Raw genomic sequence first — 21,848 nt, 5'->3', positions numbered from 1 at the left:
TTCGTCCCCTTGGAGAGAGAGCCAGGTGCTTCATCTATCTTCCTCCAAGGAGGCTAATGTGATGAGCGTCGACACGGAGGAAACTGCGGACTCGCCACCACAGTCCCTTGTGTATGAGGAGCTAGTGGAGGTTGTGACTCGCGCTGTAGCCAAGCTCAACATCGTTTGGCCAGCTGAGAAACAGGACACAAGCAAACTGGATGAGCGCTTTCTCAAAGCCGGATCACAACCTTCACGCCAGGGCCTTCCATTTTTCTCCGATCTCCATGCCGAGGTGTTGAGATCGTGGGAGAAACCGTACTCAGCCCAACAGTAACCAACTACTCTAACATCGTGGGAATGAATGAGAAGGGTTATGGGGCGATGCCGGCAGTGGAGCTGACACTAGCGAGCTATCTCTCCCCGTCCTCAGCATCATCCCTGAAGGCCCCGAAGCTTCCCACCAGGCCAGTAAAACTGACATCCAGCCTGGTTGGGAAAGCTTATACAGCGGCTGGTCAGGCCAGTGCATGTCTGCACACTATGGCGGTGTTGCAGGCATACCAGGCCGACCTGCTAAAAGACCTGGATGATAGGGAGGAAGAAGAATCCGACGTAGTCGCTGAACTCGGCCAAGCGGTCTTGACTATACCATCGTCAGGACCCTGAGGGCAACCCACCCTGGGGAGGAGAGGTACACACCTCAGTATATGGTGCCCGATCCTCCTCAGTGCCCTCAGGGGGCTTCACTGATACCCCTGCCACCCCCGGTGCTTCAGGGCTCAGTGAGCTCCGACGAGCAAATTTCCCAGATGCCGCCCGGCGACGGTACGGCACGGGAAAGCACACTTTCACGAAGTGTGTGGATGATGCCCTGGCTCCATTGCGACTCCAGGACATCCACATACTGAATAACATCGACAATTGGTTGACATTAGCTCAGTCAGAGCAGATGGCGTCTCGGCATCGAGATGTCATCCTCGCCCATATGAAAGAGCTGGGGTTACGGCTAAACGTCAAGAAAAGTGTGCTTTCTCCATTACAGAGGACCACTTATCTGGGCGTGGTGTGGGATTCGACAACGATGCAGACACAGTTGTCTCCTGCTCATATCGAAGCGATTCTCACAGCCGTGAGGGGAGTGAGAGAAGTCCAGTCACTCACTGTCAAACAGTGTCAGAGACTGTTGGGTCTGATGGCAGCTGCGTCCAACGTGATACCTTTTGGCCTGTTGTACATGAGACCCTTGCAGTGGTGGCTCAGTTTCCCCCGAGGGGGAACCCACTTCGCACGATCAAGGTCACGCGGCAATGCTTACGTGCCTTAGACATGTGGAAGAAACCTTGGTTCCTGTCTCAAGGCCCGTCGCTGGGGACTCCTTGTCATCGTGTAACGCTAACGGCGGACGCCTCCCTCACGGGTTGGGGAATGGTCATGAGTGGCCTCTCTGCCCGAGGTCTGTGGGAAGGCCATCATCTCACGTGGCACATCAACTGCCTGGAGATGTTGGCCATGTTTCGAGCTCTAAAACACTTCCTTCTAGACCTAAGAGGACAACACATTGGTGGTCTCCTACATCAACCAGCAGGGGGGTCTGCGCTTGCGCCCCCTTTACAGGCTGGTGCCATGGTACAGACGTGGCCGAGGCTACGCTTTTCCCCCGATCACTCTGCTCCCGGGAATTCTGGAGAGAGTACGCCGGGACGGGGTCCGTCTGCTGCTGGTAGCCCGGTTCTAGCCGGCCCGAGTGTGGTTCTCGGACCTTGTGTCCCTCCTTGACGGCTCTCCGCTGGAGATTCTGATCAGGACGGACCTCCTCTCTCAGGCGGGGTGCACCATCCTTCACCCCTGCCCGGAGTTATGGAAGTTGTGGGCGTGGCCCCTGAGAGAGTACAGCTCATAGCATCCGGTCTCTCAACTGAGGTTGCTGAGACCATACTCCAGTCCAGAGCTCCCACCACGAGGAAACTGTACACCTTGAAGTGGAAGCTTTTCACTTCTTGGTGCAGAAAGCGACTCCAAGACCCAGTCAACTGCCCAGTTGGTTCAGTTCTGGAGTTTCTGCAGGAGCATTTTTCCGCAGGGTTATCCCCCTCCACTCTGAAGGTTTACGTGGCGGCCATAGCTGCTTACCACACCCTTCTGTGTGGTCAATCATTGGGGAAGCACCCGTTAGTTACACGTTTCCTTCGTGGCACCCGGAGGCTGAGGCCAGTACAGCACACCAAGGTGCCCTTGTGGGACCTGGCGGTGCTTCTGGAGGCTTTGTGCAATGCTCCTTTCGAACCCATTGAAGATGTCTCTGACAAGCTCCACACGTTGAAGACAGTCTTCCTCCTTGCTATATCCTCGCTGAAGAGGATAGGGGACCTTCAGGCACTCGCAGTGTCGTGCCTGGAATTCGCCCCGGGCATGGTTAGGGCGTTTCTTTATGTCCCTAAGGTGCCCACCTCTTCACCGGGTCCCATAGTACTACAAGCCTTCTGTCCTCCCCCCTTCCAGGAAGCAGGCCAGGAAAGACTCAATCTACTCTGTCCAGTGCAAGCACTGGACGCTTACATCCACAGAGCTGCCCAGTGGCGTAAGGCAGATCAGTTATTAATTTGCTTCGGTCCGCCTAAGAAAGGGGTTCCAACGACCAAGCAAACCATGAGTCGTGGGTGGTTGAAACCATCACACTGGCCTATGAGTCCTCTGGCCTCCTGTCATCGATGGGGGTCAGAGCGCACTCGACCCGGAGTATGGCAGCATCCAAGGCCTTATCAGTGGGCGTGGCCCTCCAGGATATTTGTGCTGTAGCGGGCTGGTCCTCTCCGCACACATTTGTCCGATTTTACAGTTTGGACCTGACACTAACCCCGGGGTCCCAAGTTATCTCGTCTTGATGTGCTCGCCAGACACTTATCAGACAGGGACTTGCTCATATGGCACAGTGGGTATTCTCGTTCCCAAAGCGTTTAACGCAGCTCGAGTTCCTGAAGGGGAACATCTCGTGGTTACGTATGTAGCCATGGTTCCCCGAAGGGAACGAGACGCTGTGTCTCCCTGCCATACTCCCTGCATCCCTGCAGGCGCTCGCTTCCACAGAAGCTAACATGTGCATTTGGCGGATGCGCCTTTATGCTTCCTTGTTGCTCACGTCGCCCCGCTCGTGACGTCTCGCTTCTCTATTGGACTGTTTTCACACATGCTTCAGTACAGGTCTCGCCGGGGGCATTCCCAAAGCGTTGACGCAGTGTCTCTTTCCCTTCGGGGAACCATGGTTACATACGTAACCTCGAGACGGTTTTAGTGAATATATGAAGTCAGGTTCACATGGATGTTCTAGCATAGTAACCATACGTGGAGTTTATAGCATTAACTATTAATTATCTATTAATACTATCTATCTATCTATCTATCTATCTATCTATCTATCTATCATCTATCTATCTATCTATCTATCTATCCTAAAATAAAAGTCTCTTGGTTTAATAATGGTATCATGTTTATACATTTTTAAGTGTGTATTTGGTGTCCAAATATTTTTTAGGGACCGTGTATTTGATATATATAACTTCCAGCATATATGTGAAATATTGTATTGTTGCCAAATAGCCACACAAATGCACAATACATGCAAAAATACTCTTAAATCAACTTGAGGTCAGTGTAGCAGGTTAGAAAGCTGTTGTTTACCAGCAGCACGCAGAGGCTTACAGAAGACAGCAGAGCACTAAGGTGAATAATCTGATCGAGCCTTCAATGTGACGTAAAGTGGATGTCAGCACAAAACGTCATGTCTCATTAATGAGGATCATGGTCATCCTCTTTACACCTCATGCTAATGCACTTCAGTCTTTTATTAAGTTTATTATTGTTTATTCTTTGCAATAATGACTGACAGTTTCCAGTGCTAAACTAACAGAAATATGTTTGAGCAAAATAAAATAAGAAATAATGTATGCAGTGCAAAGTGCTGATTGGTTACCTGACTCTTGGTGATCATGCTTCAGATAAAGCGGCTCCATTTTAAATGCTCCAATGATGTCTGATCTTTTCTTCACCCTGCACAGGGACATTCACCTTCATCACAGTGTAGGAGGCAACAGTCATATGACATTATTGTGCATACAGCATATATCATTATTATTTGAATGTTCAGTAATAGCTAACTAATATCCTATTGGTATTAAACTGTGTATCCAGAGTTCACAAAAAGTAAAATACAACTCAATAAATGTATTCAAATGCTTTATCTGGATTTTTAAGCAAAGTTAGCACAACATACCGTTCAATAAGAGACAATGAAAAAAAGCGTTTTATTACATTCATTATTTTACAGTTTTTGTGTGTCTGTTTTTCTGTTTTGATTGATTGATTGATTGATTGATTTATTTATTTATTTATTTATCTATCTATCATCTAGCGTCATTTAAAAGTATCAGTTTGGCTCACAAACCAAATGTAACATTAGACACACAAAGAGTGTGTGTCTAGACACACAAAAACACACAAAAAAAATCACATTTTGCTATACGAATTAACCTTTTTATATGTGCAGCACATCTCTATGAATGTATGTATCTATTTTATGTATTTACAATACCTAATACACTTATGGTCATTGGCTAAGTTAGTTCTTAGAAAAGGATTTGCATCATTTGTTTTAAGGTTCAAGGTTTAAGGTTCACTTTATTGCCATTTAGTCAAGGCAGGGTCAAGGTGGGGTTTCAAGGTTTGCATACGGCACTCAGTTTAATTATTTTCTTTCTAATGTGATGAAGTGACATATTCACATCAAACAGTACATATTTAAAATGTGGCTTAAGTGTTGAAATAACTTTGGGGCCACTGTAAACACTAACGTTGAAAAGTTGGTTTTGTAATATTGTGATATATTACTACAATTCGAATGACTTTTATTCTACTTTTATACATTTAAAAATATAATGTATTCCTGTCATAGCAAAGCTGAATTTTAAGCATTATCACTCCAGTCTTCAGTGTCACATGATCCTTCGGAAATCATTCTAATATGCTGATTTGGTGCTCAAGAAAAAACAGCTGTGCTGCTTAATAATTTTGGGAACCATGATTCATTCTATGATGAATTAAAAATTCAAAAGAACAGCATTTATTTAAAAAATAAATCTTTTATAACATTATAAATGACTATACTTTTGATTTAGCTAAATGCATCTTTGCTGTATATTTGCTGTATATTATCAGGGTAAATTTGGATACTCTCTTTTCTTGTATTTTCTCTCTATATAACCATGAACATTTTTGTTTGCCTGGTGCTGACATAAAGGGCAGCTGGGGCCGTTTCCTCTGTTGACTGACAAAGCCAACCAATCGCATGTTGAGATACAGTAGATCGGGTCAGAGAATAAATTAAATATGCTTTTTACTGATAGAGCCACTAAACACTTACCACATTGCAGAGCAGTCAAAGTTGACCAGGAGCCATTTATGAGGATTGAAATTGAAAGAGTCTGCGAACTAAAAGAGAAGCAAATTTTGATGTGATTTACCATCAGGCGGGGTGTGTGTGTGTGTGTGTCTGTGTGGGGGGGGGGGTTAGGTTCAGAGAAAGAGCAGAGACAAATGTCCAATTTGTTCTCATTTTGTGCTCTCTAACAGTCTGAGTGGCTGCTATCTTTCTACCATGATGTTGACTGATTCTGTAATTTTGCATTTGTTATATACAGTATAGCAGTATATACAGTATAGCGGCTGGAAGTTCTAATGGTAAGGGTTAATCATTAAGATTCAAGAGCAAATTCTGCAGCATTTCCTGTCAGGGTTAAAAAATAATAACAATAACAATAACAATAACAATAAATAAAACTAGATATTTTCCAGTTGACTGGACCTTTGTGTCAAAAATACAACAAAAAAAAAAATGTTAATTACTGTACTTGAAACTATATAAAACCCCATGTCTGACCATCAGAATTTCCCTATATACTGTGTCACTAATTTAAACATTTCCAAAAAATTTTACAGATGAAAAAAAAAATCTGTAGTTGGTTTGATGAATGTATTGGCTATATTATGCAGTTTGCATTTAGTGAACACAAATTTTAAATAGATAAAGCAAAGTAGTGTTTCTTAGGATAATTCTTAAGGTTGTCACATTTTAGTTTGGGGGCCAATTCTCACTATTAACTAACTATTAAATATGGCTTCAATAAACTTCTAATTTGCAGCATATTGATAGTTAGTAAGGTAGTTGTTAGGGTTGGGAAAAGAGTAAAGGATCTAATATATGGTCATACAGAATATGTGCTTATAAGTACTAATAAATGGCCAATATGTTAGGAATATGCATGCTGATAAGCAACTATTTAATAGCAAATAGTTAATATTTTGATGGTCCCTTTTGAACATTCTGTTGACAATAAGTAACGTTGCACCTTTTACAGTTGTGCTCATAAGATTACAAGCCCCTTGCAGAATATGCAAATATGTTAATAATTTTAACTAAATAAGAGGGATCATGAAAATTGCATGTTATTTTTATTTAGTACTCTCCTGAATAAGCAATTTCACATAACAGACGTTTATATATTCTCCACAAGACAAAATAATAACTGAATTCATAAAAAATGACCCGTCCCCATTCAAAAGTTTACATACTCATGAATCTTAATACTGTGTGTTGTTTCCTGAATGATCCATGACTGTTTTTCTGTGTTGTGATAGTTGTTCATGAGTCCCTTGTTGGTCCTGAGCAGTTCAACTGCCTGCTGTTCTTCAGAAAAATCCTCCAGCTCCTGCACATTCTTTGGTTTTCCAGCATCTTCTGCATATTTGAACCCTTTCCAACAGTGACTTTATGATTTTGAGATCCATCTTTTCACACTGAGGGCAATTGAGGGACTCATACACAGCTATTACAAAATTTGGAAACTATCACAAAACAGAAAGACAGTCGTGGATCATCCAGGAAACAACACACAGTATTAAGATTCATGAGTATGTAATCTTTTGAACGGGGTAATTTTTATAAATTCAGTTATTATTTTGTCTTGTGGAGAATATATAAACATCTTTTAAATAGCTTATTCGGGACATTATTAAATAAAAAATAACATGCCATTTTCATGACCCCTCTTATTTTTTTTTTAATTATTAACATTTTGCATATTCTGCAAGGGACATGTAAATGTATGTGCACAACTGTATATCAGTTAACTCTCATTAGACTATTAGTAGACTGTCTGCATAATATCTGCCTACTCTTTATTGTGATGGTCTCCCAACAGACGTTACCGACTATAAGCAACTTGGCAAGTAATTGTCAAATTATTCTAACCCTAACCCTACCACTCTACTAATACTCTACTAACACTCTAGTGAGACTTTGTAGATGCAACGTTACTTATAGTCAACAGAATGTGTTAAAGGGACCATCAAAATAAAGTGAAACCCGGGTCTTTGAACTAAAGTCTTACCCTTAAGACAATAGTTGTGCTGTTTAAAAGAAGATTGTAGTTATTAGAGATATACATACAAAAAATGGTATGAGTCCTGCGGCTCTGTCCTCTTCTAGAACTTTCTGCAGTGCAGCTCCTCGCACAGAAAACTTACTGTCGGTGGGCATTTTCTTCATCCTTACTCCACCTATCAAACCTGCCCTCTCCACCGATGAGTGTGCCTGAAATATCAACAAAACACTAGCATATCATTTCTCAATTAATGATCTTGTTTTAAAAAACATAACCAGATATTCATGTTTTCCCGTTAGACACACATATGCTCTAAGCACATTCATAAACAAGTGGTTCTTCACCGTTATCCTGCTGCATGACCCTTTCACTTTATTTGACATTTCCATTCAATAAGAATTCTTGCTAATCATCCCCACTAACAGATACTCATCCTTACTTACAGATGGACATGAAGCCATTGTCACAGTGCCTGTTGAATGGTGCGTATTATCTTGCAGGTCATTAGTCTAGACTAAATATACCTCTGCAGCACTCTTTCATCCAGGCTTGTTGTTTTACCTGATCAGATGAGTAGGCGACAAGTTTGGATATAATGTCTGTCTCAGATCGTTCAGGATGGTCAGCCTGGATCAGTTTGACGATTTTGGAACGAGCAGCAAGAAGAGCCATGAGAGTGGCTTCACTGGCAGTGCCCTGTACAAACAAACAACACATTATATGTATTTATACTTGATACTTTTAACAATGTTGCTGTTTATGGAAATTCAAAAGCAGTCTATGTTGAGCAGGTTTCACAGTTGGTAGACGTTCAATATTACTTGAGACATAATTTCCCTCATTTCAAATATTGCATTGAGCGAAACAACCTCAATCAAAATGCCCTGATGCTGCTCAGACATTGTAAATGCAGCGGTGATGAATTTTCATCAGCTCTCCAGCTCTCACACAGTTTTGTGTGTCCACAATGAGCGAATGAGAAGACTTCCACTCGAAACCCCTCAATACAGATCACCTCAACTCATTGTGAGGCACGAGCTGTCTTTGATTTCCCTTCGTAAGCCTGACACGTCCTGATTACTAATGATTCAGTTTACTTTATGGGATAATCTGGAAAACTGTAGCCACACTTGTGTTTTCAATTCCAAAGTCTTTGATTAAATGCCATTTTCACCATATTTAACCCTATGAAGCCTTCTGTATCATATTAGATTTGCAAATTTCTAAGACCTCTAAATTTAGCTAAAACCAATCTACTACATGCCTTCTGTCATCTGATTGATACTTGTAGCAAGTAAAAGGCCTTTTATTAAAATCTGTTTTAATTCTAAAAACATCCTCACTCAGATCACGGTACATTGCAAACTTTTTGCTGGGAAATCTTTACAGATTTGTATAAAGTAAATATAAGTTTTATATTTATATTGTTTATATTGTTAGTAGTATTTCAAGATGAGTGGACTGAAAATGGACTTTTATATTATATTATATTATATTATATTATATTATATTTAATATTATACTATATTTTATTTTATTTTATTATTCATAGATAATCTTTTTAGAAAAATAATGTTCAAATGCATCAAATACCATAGATCAGGCTTTTGTAGAACTTTGATTTGCATTGCATTATATGATTAGTGTGATAGTTGATATTTATATGCATTTTATTTAAGTAGTCTGCTATACTGCTATAAAGATCTCATTGATTTACATTAAAAGCTATCAGAATTGTATCTTTTTTTTTTGGCCATATAAATATCAGCATCTGCACCAAATTGCATATTTTTGCTCAGCTTGGTCCTCTGAATAAGATTGAAATATTTGTTCCACTCCTTTTTTCCTCCTTGAGCGTGAACTCCACATTTCCCTATATGAGCCATAAAAGCCTGATGTATCAAATATTATACTCAACAAAAACATGAAAACTTCTACATGCTTAGTTGTACTTTCATAAATATCTTCTACTTCCACCTGTTCTCCTCCCCTCTCTACTATGTCCACCTTTGCTGAGAGGCATTGCTTACAAAACCCACAATCTCCCTCATTAGTGTGCGCTATCAGTGAAAATAATGCCTGTTGCCATAGTGAGCTCTCTGAAAAGCCCAGAGAAAAAAAACATTCAGTAGGAGGACACACACACTCCAAAGCGGCCTTAATGACAGAGCATCAAACCGACTGTCATCAGTGGGCTTTCCATACGCTGTGCTTCCTGTGTCTCTCTCAAAATGGTCACAGCTGCTCAACTGCTACATCCATAGTGACAAAATGATCACGGACCGCACTCAACGCACGTCCGCCTGACTGGCTCCTCTCATGTGTAGTTGATGTCTTAAAAGGCAATTTCTACAGGACATAACAATTTGCAGGGCCTAGAGAAGAAATCAATGACAAACAAATTGTTGTGTGGGACATGTGCTTGATATTTGTTATTGTTCAAAAGAAATTGCCCGTAAACATGGATTAAGGTTGCCCAGGTGGCATTAAAGTGGTTTAAAATGTCCACATTTTGACACTGGGCACAAGATTCTGATAGGAATAAAGATAGTTGTGTAATTGTTGTGTGTTCATAATATGATTCAACCTTTGCAGAACAAGAGATGCTTAAAGGTAATGTGCAATCACATAGTTAGACATGTCTTGAATTTTAAAATATATACTGTATATATATATATATAATATCTTATTATAATATAATATCTTATCTTCTACATAAACCCCCTTCAGTACATGGACCCCCCTCATGGACCCTTGGTTGAAAACACTGTATAAGTGATACCATGTAAATCTTTATTTAAACTTGCACTACTAGCAGATAAAATATTTTTCTTTATTATCTTACCTGGATGACCCCTCCCCCTCTGCCCTCAGTACCAGCCAAGAAATCTTCTGGTAGCTTCAGCATCTTCCCCAGCCAGTCCAGCATCACTGTCTCCAGCTCTGTACAGGCAGGACTCGCTGCCTACAAAAATAAATAAATTAACAAATGAATTGATAAATAAAATCTTGAATTAATCTGCAAGATGAAATGGATGGAAGATGGATGGAAAAGCAGATGGATACAGAATTAACAGACCGACAGGTGGCTAAATGGATGAGTGGATAGATGGATGGATGGACGGCAGATGAATGTTGGATGGATGGAAACGCAGATGAATGTTGGATGGATGGATGGATGGAAACGAAGATGAATGTTGGATGGATGGAAAAGCAGATGAATGTTGGATGGATGAACGAATGGATGGATGGAAAATTGGATGGTTGGATGGAAAAGCAGATGAATGTTGGATGGATGGATGGATGGAAAATCAGATGGATGGATGGAAAAGCAGATGGATGGATGGACGGATGATGGATGGACAGACAGATGGCTAAATGGATAAATGCAAAAAATGGACATACAGACAGGTTGCTAAATTAATGGATGGATGGATGGATGGACAAACAGACTAGCAGGTGGCTAAAAAGATGGATGGATAGATGAATAGATGGTTCAAAGGAGGGACAGACAGATGGCTAACTAGATGGATAGACAGATAGGTGGATGTACAGAGAGAGAGAGAGAGAGAGAGAGAGAGAGAGAGAAACATACCCAAGAGAATCCAATGCAGCCAATGGCCCCACACAGCATATCAGCCAGCATTGCAGGAAAAGAGTGGGCAGTAGGAAAGTATGCATAGAAGTACGGGCTGTGCCAGTGTGTCACCTGAAACATGTAGAAACATTCAATTAAAAATTGTCTTCAGTGTTCATGAAAGAAAACACACCAAAAATCATTTTTAAAATCATTTGCTACAGTAATATAACATGTTTTGAAGCAAAAGAGCCACCTAAGACCGGGAACTTTGATCTGTCAGATTTAGCTTGGTTGTTCTATTGATGTTCACCTTTGCTCTTTTGAACAAGGGATTATGACTTCAGTAATAGTGACATCAGGGTTTTTCGCTCAGAACGTTAAAGGTTAGATGTAATTATGAAGGCTAGATGAAATTATTCCATGTGTTTAGCGGAGGAGAGAGCTTGAGGCACTGTGTGTCTGTGTCTCTCTTGCAGGATTTTCCTATTGTGAGTCATTCATTAGCCCAAGCACACACTTTTAAACAACCATTAAAACAAGACTTCTGAAAAGGAAAATTGATCTAATTTGACACAGTGGGAAGGTTAACACATTCAACTGAATTAAAGTGTTTGTTTTTTCCTCTGAGCTATGAAATGAAGGGGTGGGGGATGCTTTTCTCTGACCCCAGGTTAGAGTTTAATGATTCATTTCCTAACTATCAGCTTCCAGCCCCTCATAAGGTAGACTTTGAGCATGTTTAACGAGAGAAAACCTTGAGGGTCTCTTGATGTGGTCACCTGTTAGTAAAACAAAGTATCTTTATCTGCACAAGATAAATCATATCAATTTATGAATATTTGCATTGCTGTTACATCATCCTTGACATAGTGTATAACCACATCATCATATCTGTTAACTGCTTGGTAGACTATCAGTTTAAATTATGGACTTAATGTCACATTAAGTGCAATATACACAACTTAAGATAAAAGCTGACAAAAGCTTGCTTTGTTTTTTTGCTTCTAAATTGCTATAATAAATTTAAACCATCAAAGACAAAGATTAAAAAGACAGATTCAACTAGATTTCACAAGAGCTCTACTGTCTATAACCAGAAAGTTCTGAGTTAAAGTCACCAAATGTTTTGTTGCTTTTTAGTTTGGGGACCAATTCTCACTATTAACTAACTATCAACTAAAACTTTTGCCTCAATAAACTCTTTATTTACTGTTTATTAATAGTTAGGTATAGTTGTCAGAATAAAGCATTAATATGTGCTTTATAAGTACTAATAAACAGCCAGTATGCTAGTAATATGCATACTAATAAGCAACTAGTTAATAGTGAGAAATGGTCCTTAAACTAAAGTGTTAGTGAACACAAAGCCATACTACAATACTGTATATTCAGCTACTGTACACTGTATAATAATGCAGATTTTTAGAACAAAAAAAATTATATGAAAGTTTTTAAAAGTTTTACATGAATACATTTATATTATTTACTATTTTAGTAGGTAATTCACACATTTTGTATTATATATGTGAAGGATAAAGAAATATTACCAGTCAAAAATAGATTTCACAGAGTTCAAGTCATTAAAAATCTTTTGACACAAGATCTGAGATCTGAAAACCATAGTATGTAATGACTGTAAAGTAAAGGAACTGTATCATAGCTGGTCAGCACTGACTCACCCCTGGCATGATCACCCTCTCTATGTCTTTGACCACATCCTCATAGCTCTCTGCCTCCTCTGGGGCTTCCTCAGGAATCAGTGACCTGAGATATCCAGGTTCCACATCAGGGTAAACCTGCCTCTTCTCAATGTTCTCTAAATAATCGGCCACATAGTCCACCATCTCCTTCCCGCGTCTCCGGAACTCTGCAGCGTCCATGTTTTTAACTGAAATAGGAGTAGAATCCCTCAGAGTGGAGAATAAAAGACAAACTGATGTGCTTTTTAATAAGGAGAGGTGTAATCATATTAGTGTTATTGAGAGTGTTTTCAGGGTCAACCTGACTCTCAGTATCTTAACAGGAAAACCACAGCCAGAGGCCACATGTTCAAGACATGAAATGTAATTATAGAAAATACTCAACCGTTCATTAGTGTCAGTGATTATTTCCATTTTTTATTGTAAGCATTCTCATAGCATAAAAAAGAAATAATACCACAGCATATCATATCATATTATTTTAGTACTATATAAATACTATTAAAGTTTCATTAATATATTGAATTAGCTTTTTATAGATTAAAAAAATATATATTTTCAGTTTAATTTAAAATTTTAGTACTATATAAATACTATTAAAGTTTCATTAATATATTGAATTAGCTTTTTATAGATTAAAAAATATATATTTTCAGTTTAATTTAAAATGATTATTATTATTATTATTATTATTATTATTATCATTATCATTATCATTATCATTATTATTACTATTATGTAATTTATGCTTTTGTCACTTTTATTGTTTTTAATATTATTTTTTTTCCAGTTAGTCATTTTAATGCTTTTCTTTTCTTTTCTTTTCTTTTCTTTTCTTTTCTTTTCTTTTCTTTTCTTTTCTTTTCTTTTCTTTTCACTTTAATTCATTTAACAAAAGCATTTTCAATAGTTTTAGTTTTAGTTAACCATAATAACCCTGCAGCTTATTTTTAAACAGGACCTCATGGAGGCACTCTCAATTCAATTTGTGTGAATTTTGGAAAATGAATCCAAAAACTGTATGTCATTGCCTCACCTCAGTAGCAATATTCTGCTGATAAGAACAGCACAGGTTGCCAAATACATATTATAAAAAAATGAACAATGATAATTTATCATTGACATGAACTTTGCCATCAATAGTGTTAATAATATACTGGTACAGCTAATTCACACTAATTCTACTGATTTAATTCATTACACTGATTGTCCTCACAGGACACATGTACTAGGTAAATTTGACCTTAAGTTAGAATTTGTTAGAGCAAATGTAATAGAAAGAGACCATACCAATTGTCAGCAGGGTTGGTCACAGTGGCTACTACTAATTATTTGTATGCCTGTTGTCTCTTCACACTAATCCACATAATACAAATGGATTGAGATGTGTCAGTGTGGCTGTGAGTGCGTGTGCGTGTGTGTGTGTGTGTGTGTGTGTGTGTGTGTGCACGTGATGACTCATCCAGAAGGTGACTGGTCTTTTTGATCACGCACCAGTAAGTACTATTAAAGTTGTTAATCTTTACACATACACACAAACAAGCAAACATAGGTTAAGCATCTGAGGACAAAGCATGAAACATATCAACAACCCTAAGCCTATCCCTAAAAAAAAGGTCTGTGCAAAAATGTAATGTATTTTTGTACTTTGTAAGCACTTTTAATATAGAAATAGGATAGGAATATTAGGAATGCTTCTCAATAAAAACAAACCAGCAAATGCAAAGAAGCATTTAATGAATCAATTATTGTCCTAATGTTCCTAATGAGAATTTTTAAGGGAAAACAATGTATATAACGTCTTAAATGACTATTATCAGTCTGATTTTGATTTGAAAAGCCTCAGAAAACACATGGGTTGCCAAGATCAGATATCTTTATGACATGTCACGTTGTACTGAAGCAGGTGCTGTAAAAATGGAGTAAAAGCTAAAGTCTGCTGACATTTGACATTAAGGTGACTTCATTTTTTTCAAACTCAATATTCTAGAATATGAAATAAAATGTAGAAAAAGAAAGTAAAGACAATCCACCTCAGCAGTAATACATGTCATCAACCTGACAAAATCCCATAATAGTCCTCTATTTGGACCTTGTACCTGGACTGTGGAACGAGTGTCACGCTCATAATATCTCTCTCTTTCCTCTAATTGATTTCATTGTACTTACAGTGTCAGGCAAACAGAAGAGTCCTCCCTCTCGTAGGTCCTTACACGCTTTCTGTTTGTTTCAAACACACATATAAAAACACGTATACACACACAGAGCAAAGCAGAGTGATGTGGAACAGCAGGGAAGCCTGGGGGTTTATCAGCCCTGCCACTGTTCAGACGGCCAATCAGAACGAGCCTTTCATTCAGAGCAACGCACACAGGCAGGGCATAAGGAGCTGATTCATAAGGAGTTAATGAGAACCTGTTCACTTTCCACAAACTTAGTCGCCTCCTATCTAATGTCTTAGCCATCAGTATTTTTTATTAAACTGTTATTTTGTAGTTATTAAGGACATCTGAAGTGCCTTTGTACAGTTTACAGCTATTTCTCATTTAAATGACTCAACGATATACCAATAATATATTGTATTATGGAATAAATGTGTTTTCTTGTAAACTTAGTCATTAGATCTGCATTAGATCACAGGTTTCCCTCTCACATCTTGAGTGAATTAGCACTGGAACCAAAGTCTATAGAACAGAAACTGGCTATTTGGGTGAAAACCTATCCACAGAAGCTATATACTGAATACATCCAGCAGGACTAGCCTTGTATTAATCAATGTATGCTGTCAACAAAACCATTTTATAAAAATAAAACCTTTAGTGACGAAACATGGATTCTGTAATTGTATGTCTGCCAAATTATTTAAAGTTTTCTGCCTTTTTTATACCCATCAAATCTCAAACTGAGAACATTATTTGAAATAATAAAAGTAATAAAAATATGAGTCATGAATCGGTTAAAGCCACTCCCTTAAAAAATTGTGTCTGATTTTTAGTTCCAAAGTGGTAATAAAAATTTAATGTAAATGTAGGCCAATTTCTGTCTTCTGCTTATACTGTATATTGACACAGCTTGCATTTATAACTTGCTGGGAACCGAGAGACTGTAATTACTGAGCATCTATATAACTCAGTCAGTGACACAGTCTCAGTCAATCACTTTAAAAAGTGCCTGTCACTTTAAAAAGAAAAAAAAAAGATTGTTATCTTAAATTAGCTATCTTTAAATAGCTGAACCAATTTCGATTCACCACTTCTTTAAAGCACATTTTTGGTTACCTGACACAACAGTTTACAGTGTACAGTTGCTGTTGTCACAGTGACAACCTGATAATTAATATAAAATGGATGAATTCTGCACAGGACTAGTTTAGTTACTTGATACCAAACAGAGGAAAAATCAACCTTTTTACCAACAGGTGGGGATGATTGACTAGATTTACTATTTATGAGTTTGTCTGCCCCCTAGTGGACATGAACGTGGCTTACATCAAAATCTAACAGGTGGTTCTACAAAATAATACAGCATGTAGTTTTATTGTTTAATGTTGTGTAATATCTGCTAATAATGTCTCTGTAACATTTAGAAACTTTATTAAACGTGATCTTTGTTGCGTATCTGTGTAGCTATTTGTCACAGTGACTGCAGTCCACATTTGAAACTGACTGAAGTCTAAAGTTACATGTTTGCACCATTTTTAGAAAAATTACCATTCATTTTGTTAATGTAATACACATGTTAAATTTTATATGGCCATATTAATACTTTGTACTGTTGATAAGAAAATATAGGAATATTTTGTAGAACAAACTGTCTAGTAATGAATAAATGTAGAATACCAATAGACACTGAGCATTGTTCAGGAGCTTTTTCACATTTTTAATTCTTTTTTTTTTATTTTTATCCAAATTAAAATAAATATTTATCTTGAGCTATTTCCAGTTTTGTGAATTATGTATTTATATTCATATTTAATATTTCGGCCATTATTTAAAATTATTGATTTTTTAATCATTCTCAAAATGAAGACAACAAATAATAGTAATTGTTAATTGTCTTCACTTAGTCCGTTTTTATTTATAACACTATGAATTACTGTGTATGAAATAAATATGCAATATGCAAATAAACCTGCCTTATCTAAAGCAATGCATTCTTGAAGGTGGTTGGCAAAAAATAAATAAATAAATCAGAGTCACATGTTCCTCTAATGTGGGGTTTGGGTTTTGTTTCTTGTTCATGTTTTCATGTCTTTTATTTTGTAGTTTAGTCATACTCCCTGTTTGTGTCATGCTTCCCTTGCCCTCATGTATTCATGCCATTGGTTCTCTTGTTCATTGTGTCATGTTCTGATTGGTTGTCTTAGTCATGTGTCTTGTTTCCCATTGGTTTGTTCTTATCTTGTGACCCTCTTGTTTGCTATAAGTAGCCATCATTTTGCCATTGTCTCTCGTCGTGTAACCCGCTGTCGGTGAGTCTAGTCTGTTTATGCCTCGTCAAGTCTGTTCATGCCAAGTCAAGTCTGTTCAAGTCAAGTCTGTTCATGTCTAGTCAAGTCTGTTCATGACATGTCAGATCTGTAACGAATCATCCACTGAAGGCAAGCGTAAATGAGAACCCAAGTGCAGTTTATTTACAGGTGATCCAAACATCCAAACAATAATCCGAGACTTGACTTGACATGAACAGACTTGACTAGACAAGACGAAGACTAGAGACACAGACTTGACTTGACGAGGCATGAACAGACTTGACGAGAACAGACTTGACTAGACTCACTGACAGCGGGTTACAACATCAATACACAACCAGAGACAATGGCAACATGATGGCTACTTATAGCAAACAAGAGGGTCACAAGACAAGAACAAACCAATGGGAAACAAGACACATGACTAAGACAACCAATCAGAACATGACACAATGAACAAGAGAACCAATGGCATGAATACATGAGGGCAAGGGAAGCATGACACAAACAGGGAGTATGACTAAACTACAAAATAAAAGACATGAAAACATGAACAAGAAACAAAACCCAAACCCCACATTACAGTTCCCTTAACAGTAAGCATCTTACAAAGTCCTACAACACAAGTATAAAGTGCTAGTCACTTAATCATATGAAAACTGTAAGTGTGTAATGTTTGCTTGTTAGGATAATATCAACACACTTTGAGATATCAATCAATGTTTTATTCTAAACGGAATATATCAGTCCCTTATTTGTACAAAAATACCTGAAAATGTTACAATTAGAATTTGTAAGCCATTCAGCTATTTACAGAACCAAGCAGAACACATCAATACAGAATCTGAAAAGAAGAAACCTTTTTTTTCTATCCATGTTTTTGTTTGTTTGTTTGTTTGTTTGTTTGTTTCATTCCCTGAAAGACATAGATTCATATTTACTTCTATATTACTTACATTTATGGTCATGATATTTTTTTGCATTGAGAAAACATGCGCAAAGCTCAGGAAATATTACTGACAGTTGGGAGAAGGTTCTGATTATGGCATGAAAAAAGTCAGAAGTACTGCTTTACATTACAGCGTCCATGTTACACGCGTTAGATGTTGTTATGATTCATGACAATAGCAATAATTAAAAGCAGATCCACAGAATTACACATTAAGTTCATTACAAATTGCTATTTATGTATAATGCAATTACTCTGTAACATGAACCGTGTAATCAAAAGCATGACCTCCTCTTTCATCAGAACTGATACTAGTGACAAATGGTCACAAATTCCAGATCAGTAACCATAACCTGAGTAGGAACACCCTCTCAGGTCGACATTAGTGAAGAGAGAGGATGGACCGTAGGGTTTCGAGGCACCTGATATACACAATTTTTAAAGGAATAGTTCATCCAAAAAAAAGAAAAGTTTGTATATGGAGTACAAAAGGAGTGATATAGCAGAATGTCCAAGCTGCTCTGTTCCACTGTATGGGCAAAAAAGCAGCTTGAAACGACTTGAGGGTAAGTAAATGTTTAATTTTTAGGTGAACTATCCCTTTAAGAAAGGGTGGAAGCTATATGATACAACTCATTCTACAGATGTTGCAGACGAAACTAGAATATCTTGAAAGCCAGAGATTCATTAAGAGAAAAAGGGGGAAATAATAAAGGTCTGGTGTGGACTCAATAAAAAGAAGTACACTGTTAGTTTAATAAAAAGAAAAATACAGAGAAGAAGTCTTGCTGGTCCACAGGACCAGTTTTAAACAGCCTCCACTTCAACCCTGAGCAACCCAGTTACATTCATTTCTTTTAAATATAAAAATTACATTTATTTCTTTCACTGATAAACTCTCAACAGATCACACATTTCGCAAATGCTGCTACCAGATTCTTTCAAACAACAATGGAGAAAATGCAAAAAAGAAAAAAACACATCTGTCTTTGATTCATATTAAAGTAACATTTCTACAATATCTACAAGGCATACATTTATTAGCGTTTTCATAATAAGTGTATTTGTAAGAATAAGTGAGTTTTTAAAACAGCAATTTAGCTTAATAATGACCTTCAATGACTAAAGGAGTTCAAAGTCCAGTTTTCCATCAGCTCAATGCAAACATAACATATTCTTTAAGGTCAATTAGCATGACAAAGCAACACAAAATAGAATAGATTCAATATTTACACACTTAACCAAATAATAAAAATGCACTAAAATAAGTCAAGTTTCTTCATTTTATATGCCATTGTGGAAAGAAAAAAAAAAACTGTATCCAAAAATTCAGTGTGGTATCTACAAACTAGAACAGTTGTACATGAATGGAGTGTAACTATAATGTTACATGATATATGTAAAAATGAAACAATGCTGCAAATGAAATAAATGCATACAGACAACGTGACTGTAATGTATTGCTGTATTAACTCCCAGAGTGTCTGGATTATGAACAAACATCCTGCTCACACTCACTTTTAGACTGAACGGCCAACTAGTTAAGTAGGTTAAGCGCTAATGGTACTCAGACTATCCTACAGATCAATTTTACTCACACAGGTGATTCACCAATAACATATAGTAAACTAGCCTCAACTTAACTTCCTCACTGGCAAAATCCAAAAATTGTGGGGGTTTTTTCCTTTCTTTTTTTTTTATTGTTAGATGATCTCAGAAAAAAAAAATCATATAACCTCTAAACTCAATACATCCATCTGTCTGAACCAGGCGGAAAAATTCCTCATATACTGTTACACTAGAATTATAATATATCGAAACTGGTTGCAGAATATGCTAATTAATAGCATCATAACTGAAATGTTGTTAGTTTAGTCCTTGGCTGGCTGATTGTATAGCTTCACTTATCAAACCCTGAAAAATAAAAGACAATAATGTCAAGTTCAGAAAGCTTGCGTGTATATGCTTGTGTCTTTTGGTGAACGTACGACCCACCCAAACTGCAGCTAAATCAACACTGACATACACTCATCCTCAAGGCTTGAATTAACTTAACTGACACTGAGAAAGATATTCAAGTGAATAATAATAGCGCTGACTTAAGCCCTGCAGTCTATTTCTGTGGTTAAATCATCCAATGAGGTCTAAATACTACCTGACAGACTGAGATCATATCCTTATTACACGGCTCTCTGAAATGCTTGATACTTGATTCCTTGTCAAATAAATCAATATTTAATTTTTAATTTACTTTTTATTTGTAAGTAGCCATGTAATAAGCAGCATAATGTACAGTTAAAATATCAGGATTGCCCTTTTGAGATTTTTTTTTTTTTTTCGAAAACCTTTGATTGTACATTATCCCTTACTTAAATGAGATGACATGAATTACATATATCTTAGAATACATCTATGAATGAACAGCTTAATGTTACTTTGTGACTACTATTTTTTATAGACAACAATATGAAATTGCAAAATAGACCTTAATTGTGTAGACACCATAGTTCATCTAACGTGAATGGAAACAAAGCTGTCTGGAATACATGTACAATGCATGTCTGTTCAATGGGCTGCACCATATCATGTGCTAACTTGTGTTTTTGTCCACTGGAACATTTTTCCAAAAGATGTGTTTTCAATATAGTGTCAGATTAACAATTGACAGCAATGTACACAACAGTACAACCCATTGAACAGGCTTTACTGACTCTACCATTAAAAAAGACCATGAAGACGGTGTTCTACAGTAGGATGTTGATGAAGAATTAGTGCTAAAAGATTCAAGAAAGGGTTTGTAGTTAATAACTGAGGTCCAAAAAATTCACAAAATTGTGGAAGAATATTATTGAACAGCGCTGAGAAAAAACGAAACTATATTTCAAGTAATCAAATCCAGATAAATAAATAAATTTGTTGAAGCAATATTTAAAAATGATTGCATCGTTTGCATTTAACTATGCACTGATATCTTGGGTGAACTTGTAGACATGGTGGCTATGCCCTCTCTATCTAGTTTAATACAATATAGGTACAAACTAAAAACATGGCTCTTTCTTTACATTGCGTCACAAGTACAAAAAAAATAAAAAATCTTTGCAAATCCGTTGTTCCTACTGCTACCATGGACAAGGCAGATTATAAATTCGAACCCCATCTTTCTGTGGGTGTTCTTAGCCCGAGCTTCACAGTGTGCTGTCCTCGAAACAATCTTTCGAAACATGGAGAGAAAACTAGAACGTCAACAACAAAAACAGACTGGAGCTGGGACTGAAGATAACAGCAGTTCTAAAGATTCCAGTTTGTTGATCTAGCTCCTGATAGACTGCGACCCACAGCAGAGTTCCCAGCAGAGGGTTTAGTGGTTATTACTCAACAGACTCCTCTTTAAAATCAAGGCACCGTTCCTAAAGGATGTGGTGGTGATGTCAGGCCATGTTCTTGTACTCATGTTTAAAGGAATAGTTCACTCAAAAACTACATTTGACCATAATTTTTCACCTTCATGTCTTTCCAAAATATTTTCTTTTTTTAGCGGATACGAGTTAGACGTAAGCTTGGCTTGACGTCAAAATTTCAGATGGTTCCTCACACAAAGCTATCATGTGGCAGTGTTTTAGTACTCAAGACTGGACTCTTGAGTTGTCATGCACACGGGAACATTTGGACACCTTCTTGCGGTCTCGAATACAATACTGTCGTATGGCTTGAAATATAGTCATATTTAATACTT

General features: G+C 37.6%; 1 protein-coding gene across 1 annotated transcript in view; it reads right to left on the bottom strand.

Annotated features, from left to right (window-relative positions):
* LOC107657571 (aromatic-L-amino-acid decarboxylase) overlaps positions 1 to 15,012 on the bottom strand; it is a 20,270-nt gene extending 5,258 nt beyond the window's left edge. Inside the window, exons 1-8 of the mRNA XM_016445722.1 lie at positions 14,865 to 15,012; positions 12,675 to 12,883; positions 11,011 to 11,124; positions 10,261 to 10,380; positions 7,977 to 8,111; positions 7,448 to 7,624; positions 5,396 to 5,463; positions 3,950 to 4,026 (exon numbers count right to left, since the gene is read on the bottom strand). Coding sequence (XP_016301208.1) covers positions 3,950 to 4,026; positions 5,396 to 5,463; positions 7,448 to 7,624; positions 7,977 to 8,111; positions 10,261 to 10,380; positions 11,011 to 11,124; positions 12,675 to 12,875 — 892 coding nt within the window. The 5' untranslated portion in view covers positions 12,876 to 12,883; positions 14,865 to 15,012. The remainder of the gene's footprint in view (positions 1 to 3,949; positions 4,027 to 5,395; positions 5,464 to 7,447; positions 7,625 to 7,976; positions 8,112 to 10,260; positions 10,381 to 11,010; positions 11,125 to 12,674; positions 12,884 to 14,864) is intronic.
* Positions 15,013 to 21,848: the final 6,836 nt, after the last annotated feature.

This window comes from Sinocyclocheilus anshuiensis, unplaced genomic scaffold (genome assembly GCF_001515605.1).
Source record: "Sinocyclocheilus anshuiensis isolate Anshui unplaced genomic scaffold, SAMN03320099.WGS_v1.1 scaffold251, whole genome shotgun sequence".
Taxonomy (NCBI): domain Eukaryota; kingdom Metazoa; phylum Chordata; class Actinopteri; order Cypriniformes; family Cyprinidae; genus Sinocyclocheilus; species Sinocyclocheilus anshuiensis.
This window is presented reverse-complemented; position numbering and strand designations above follow the sequence as displayed.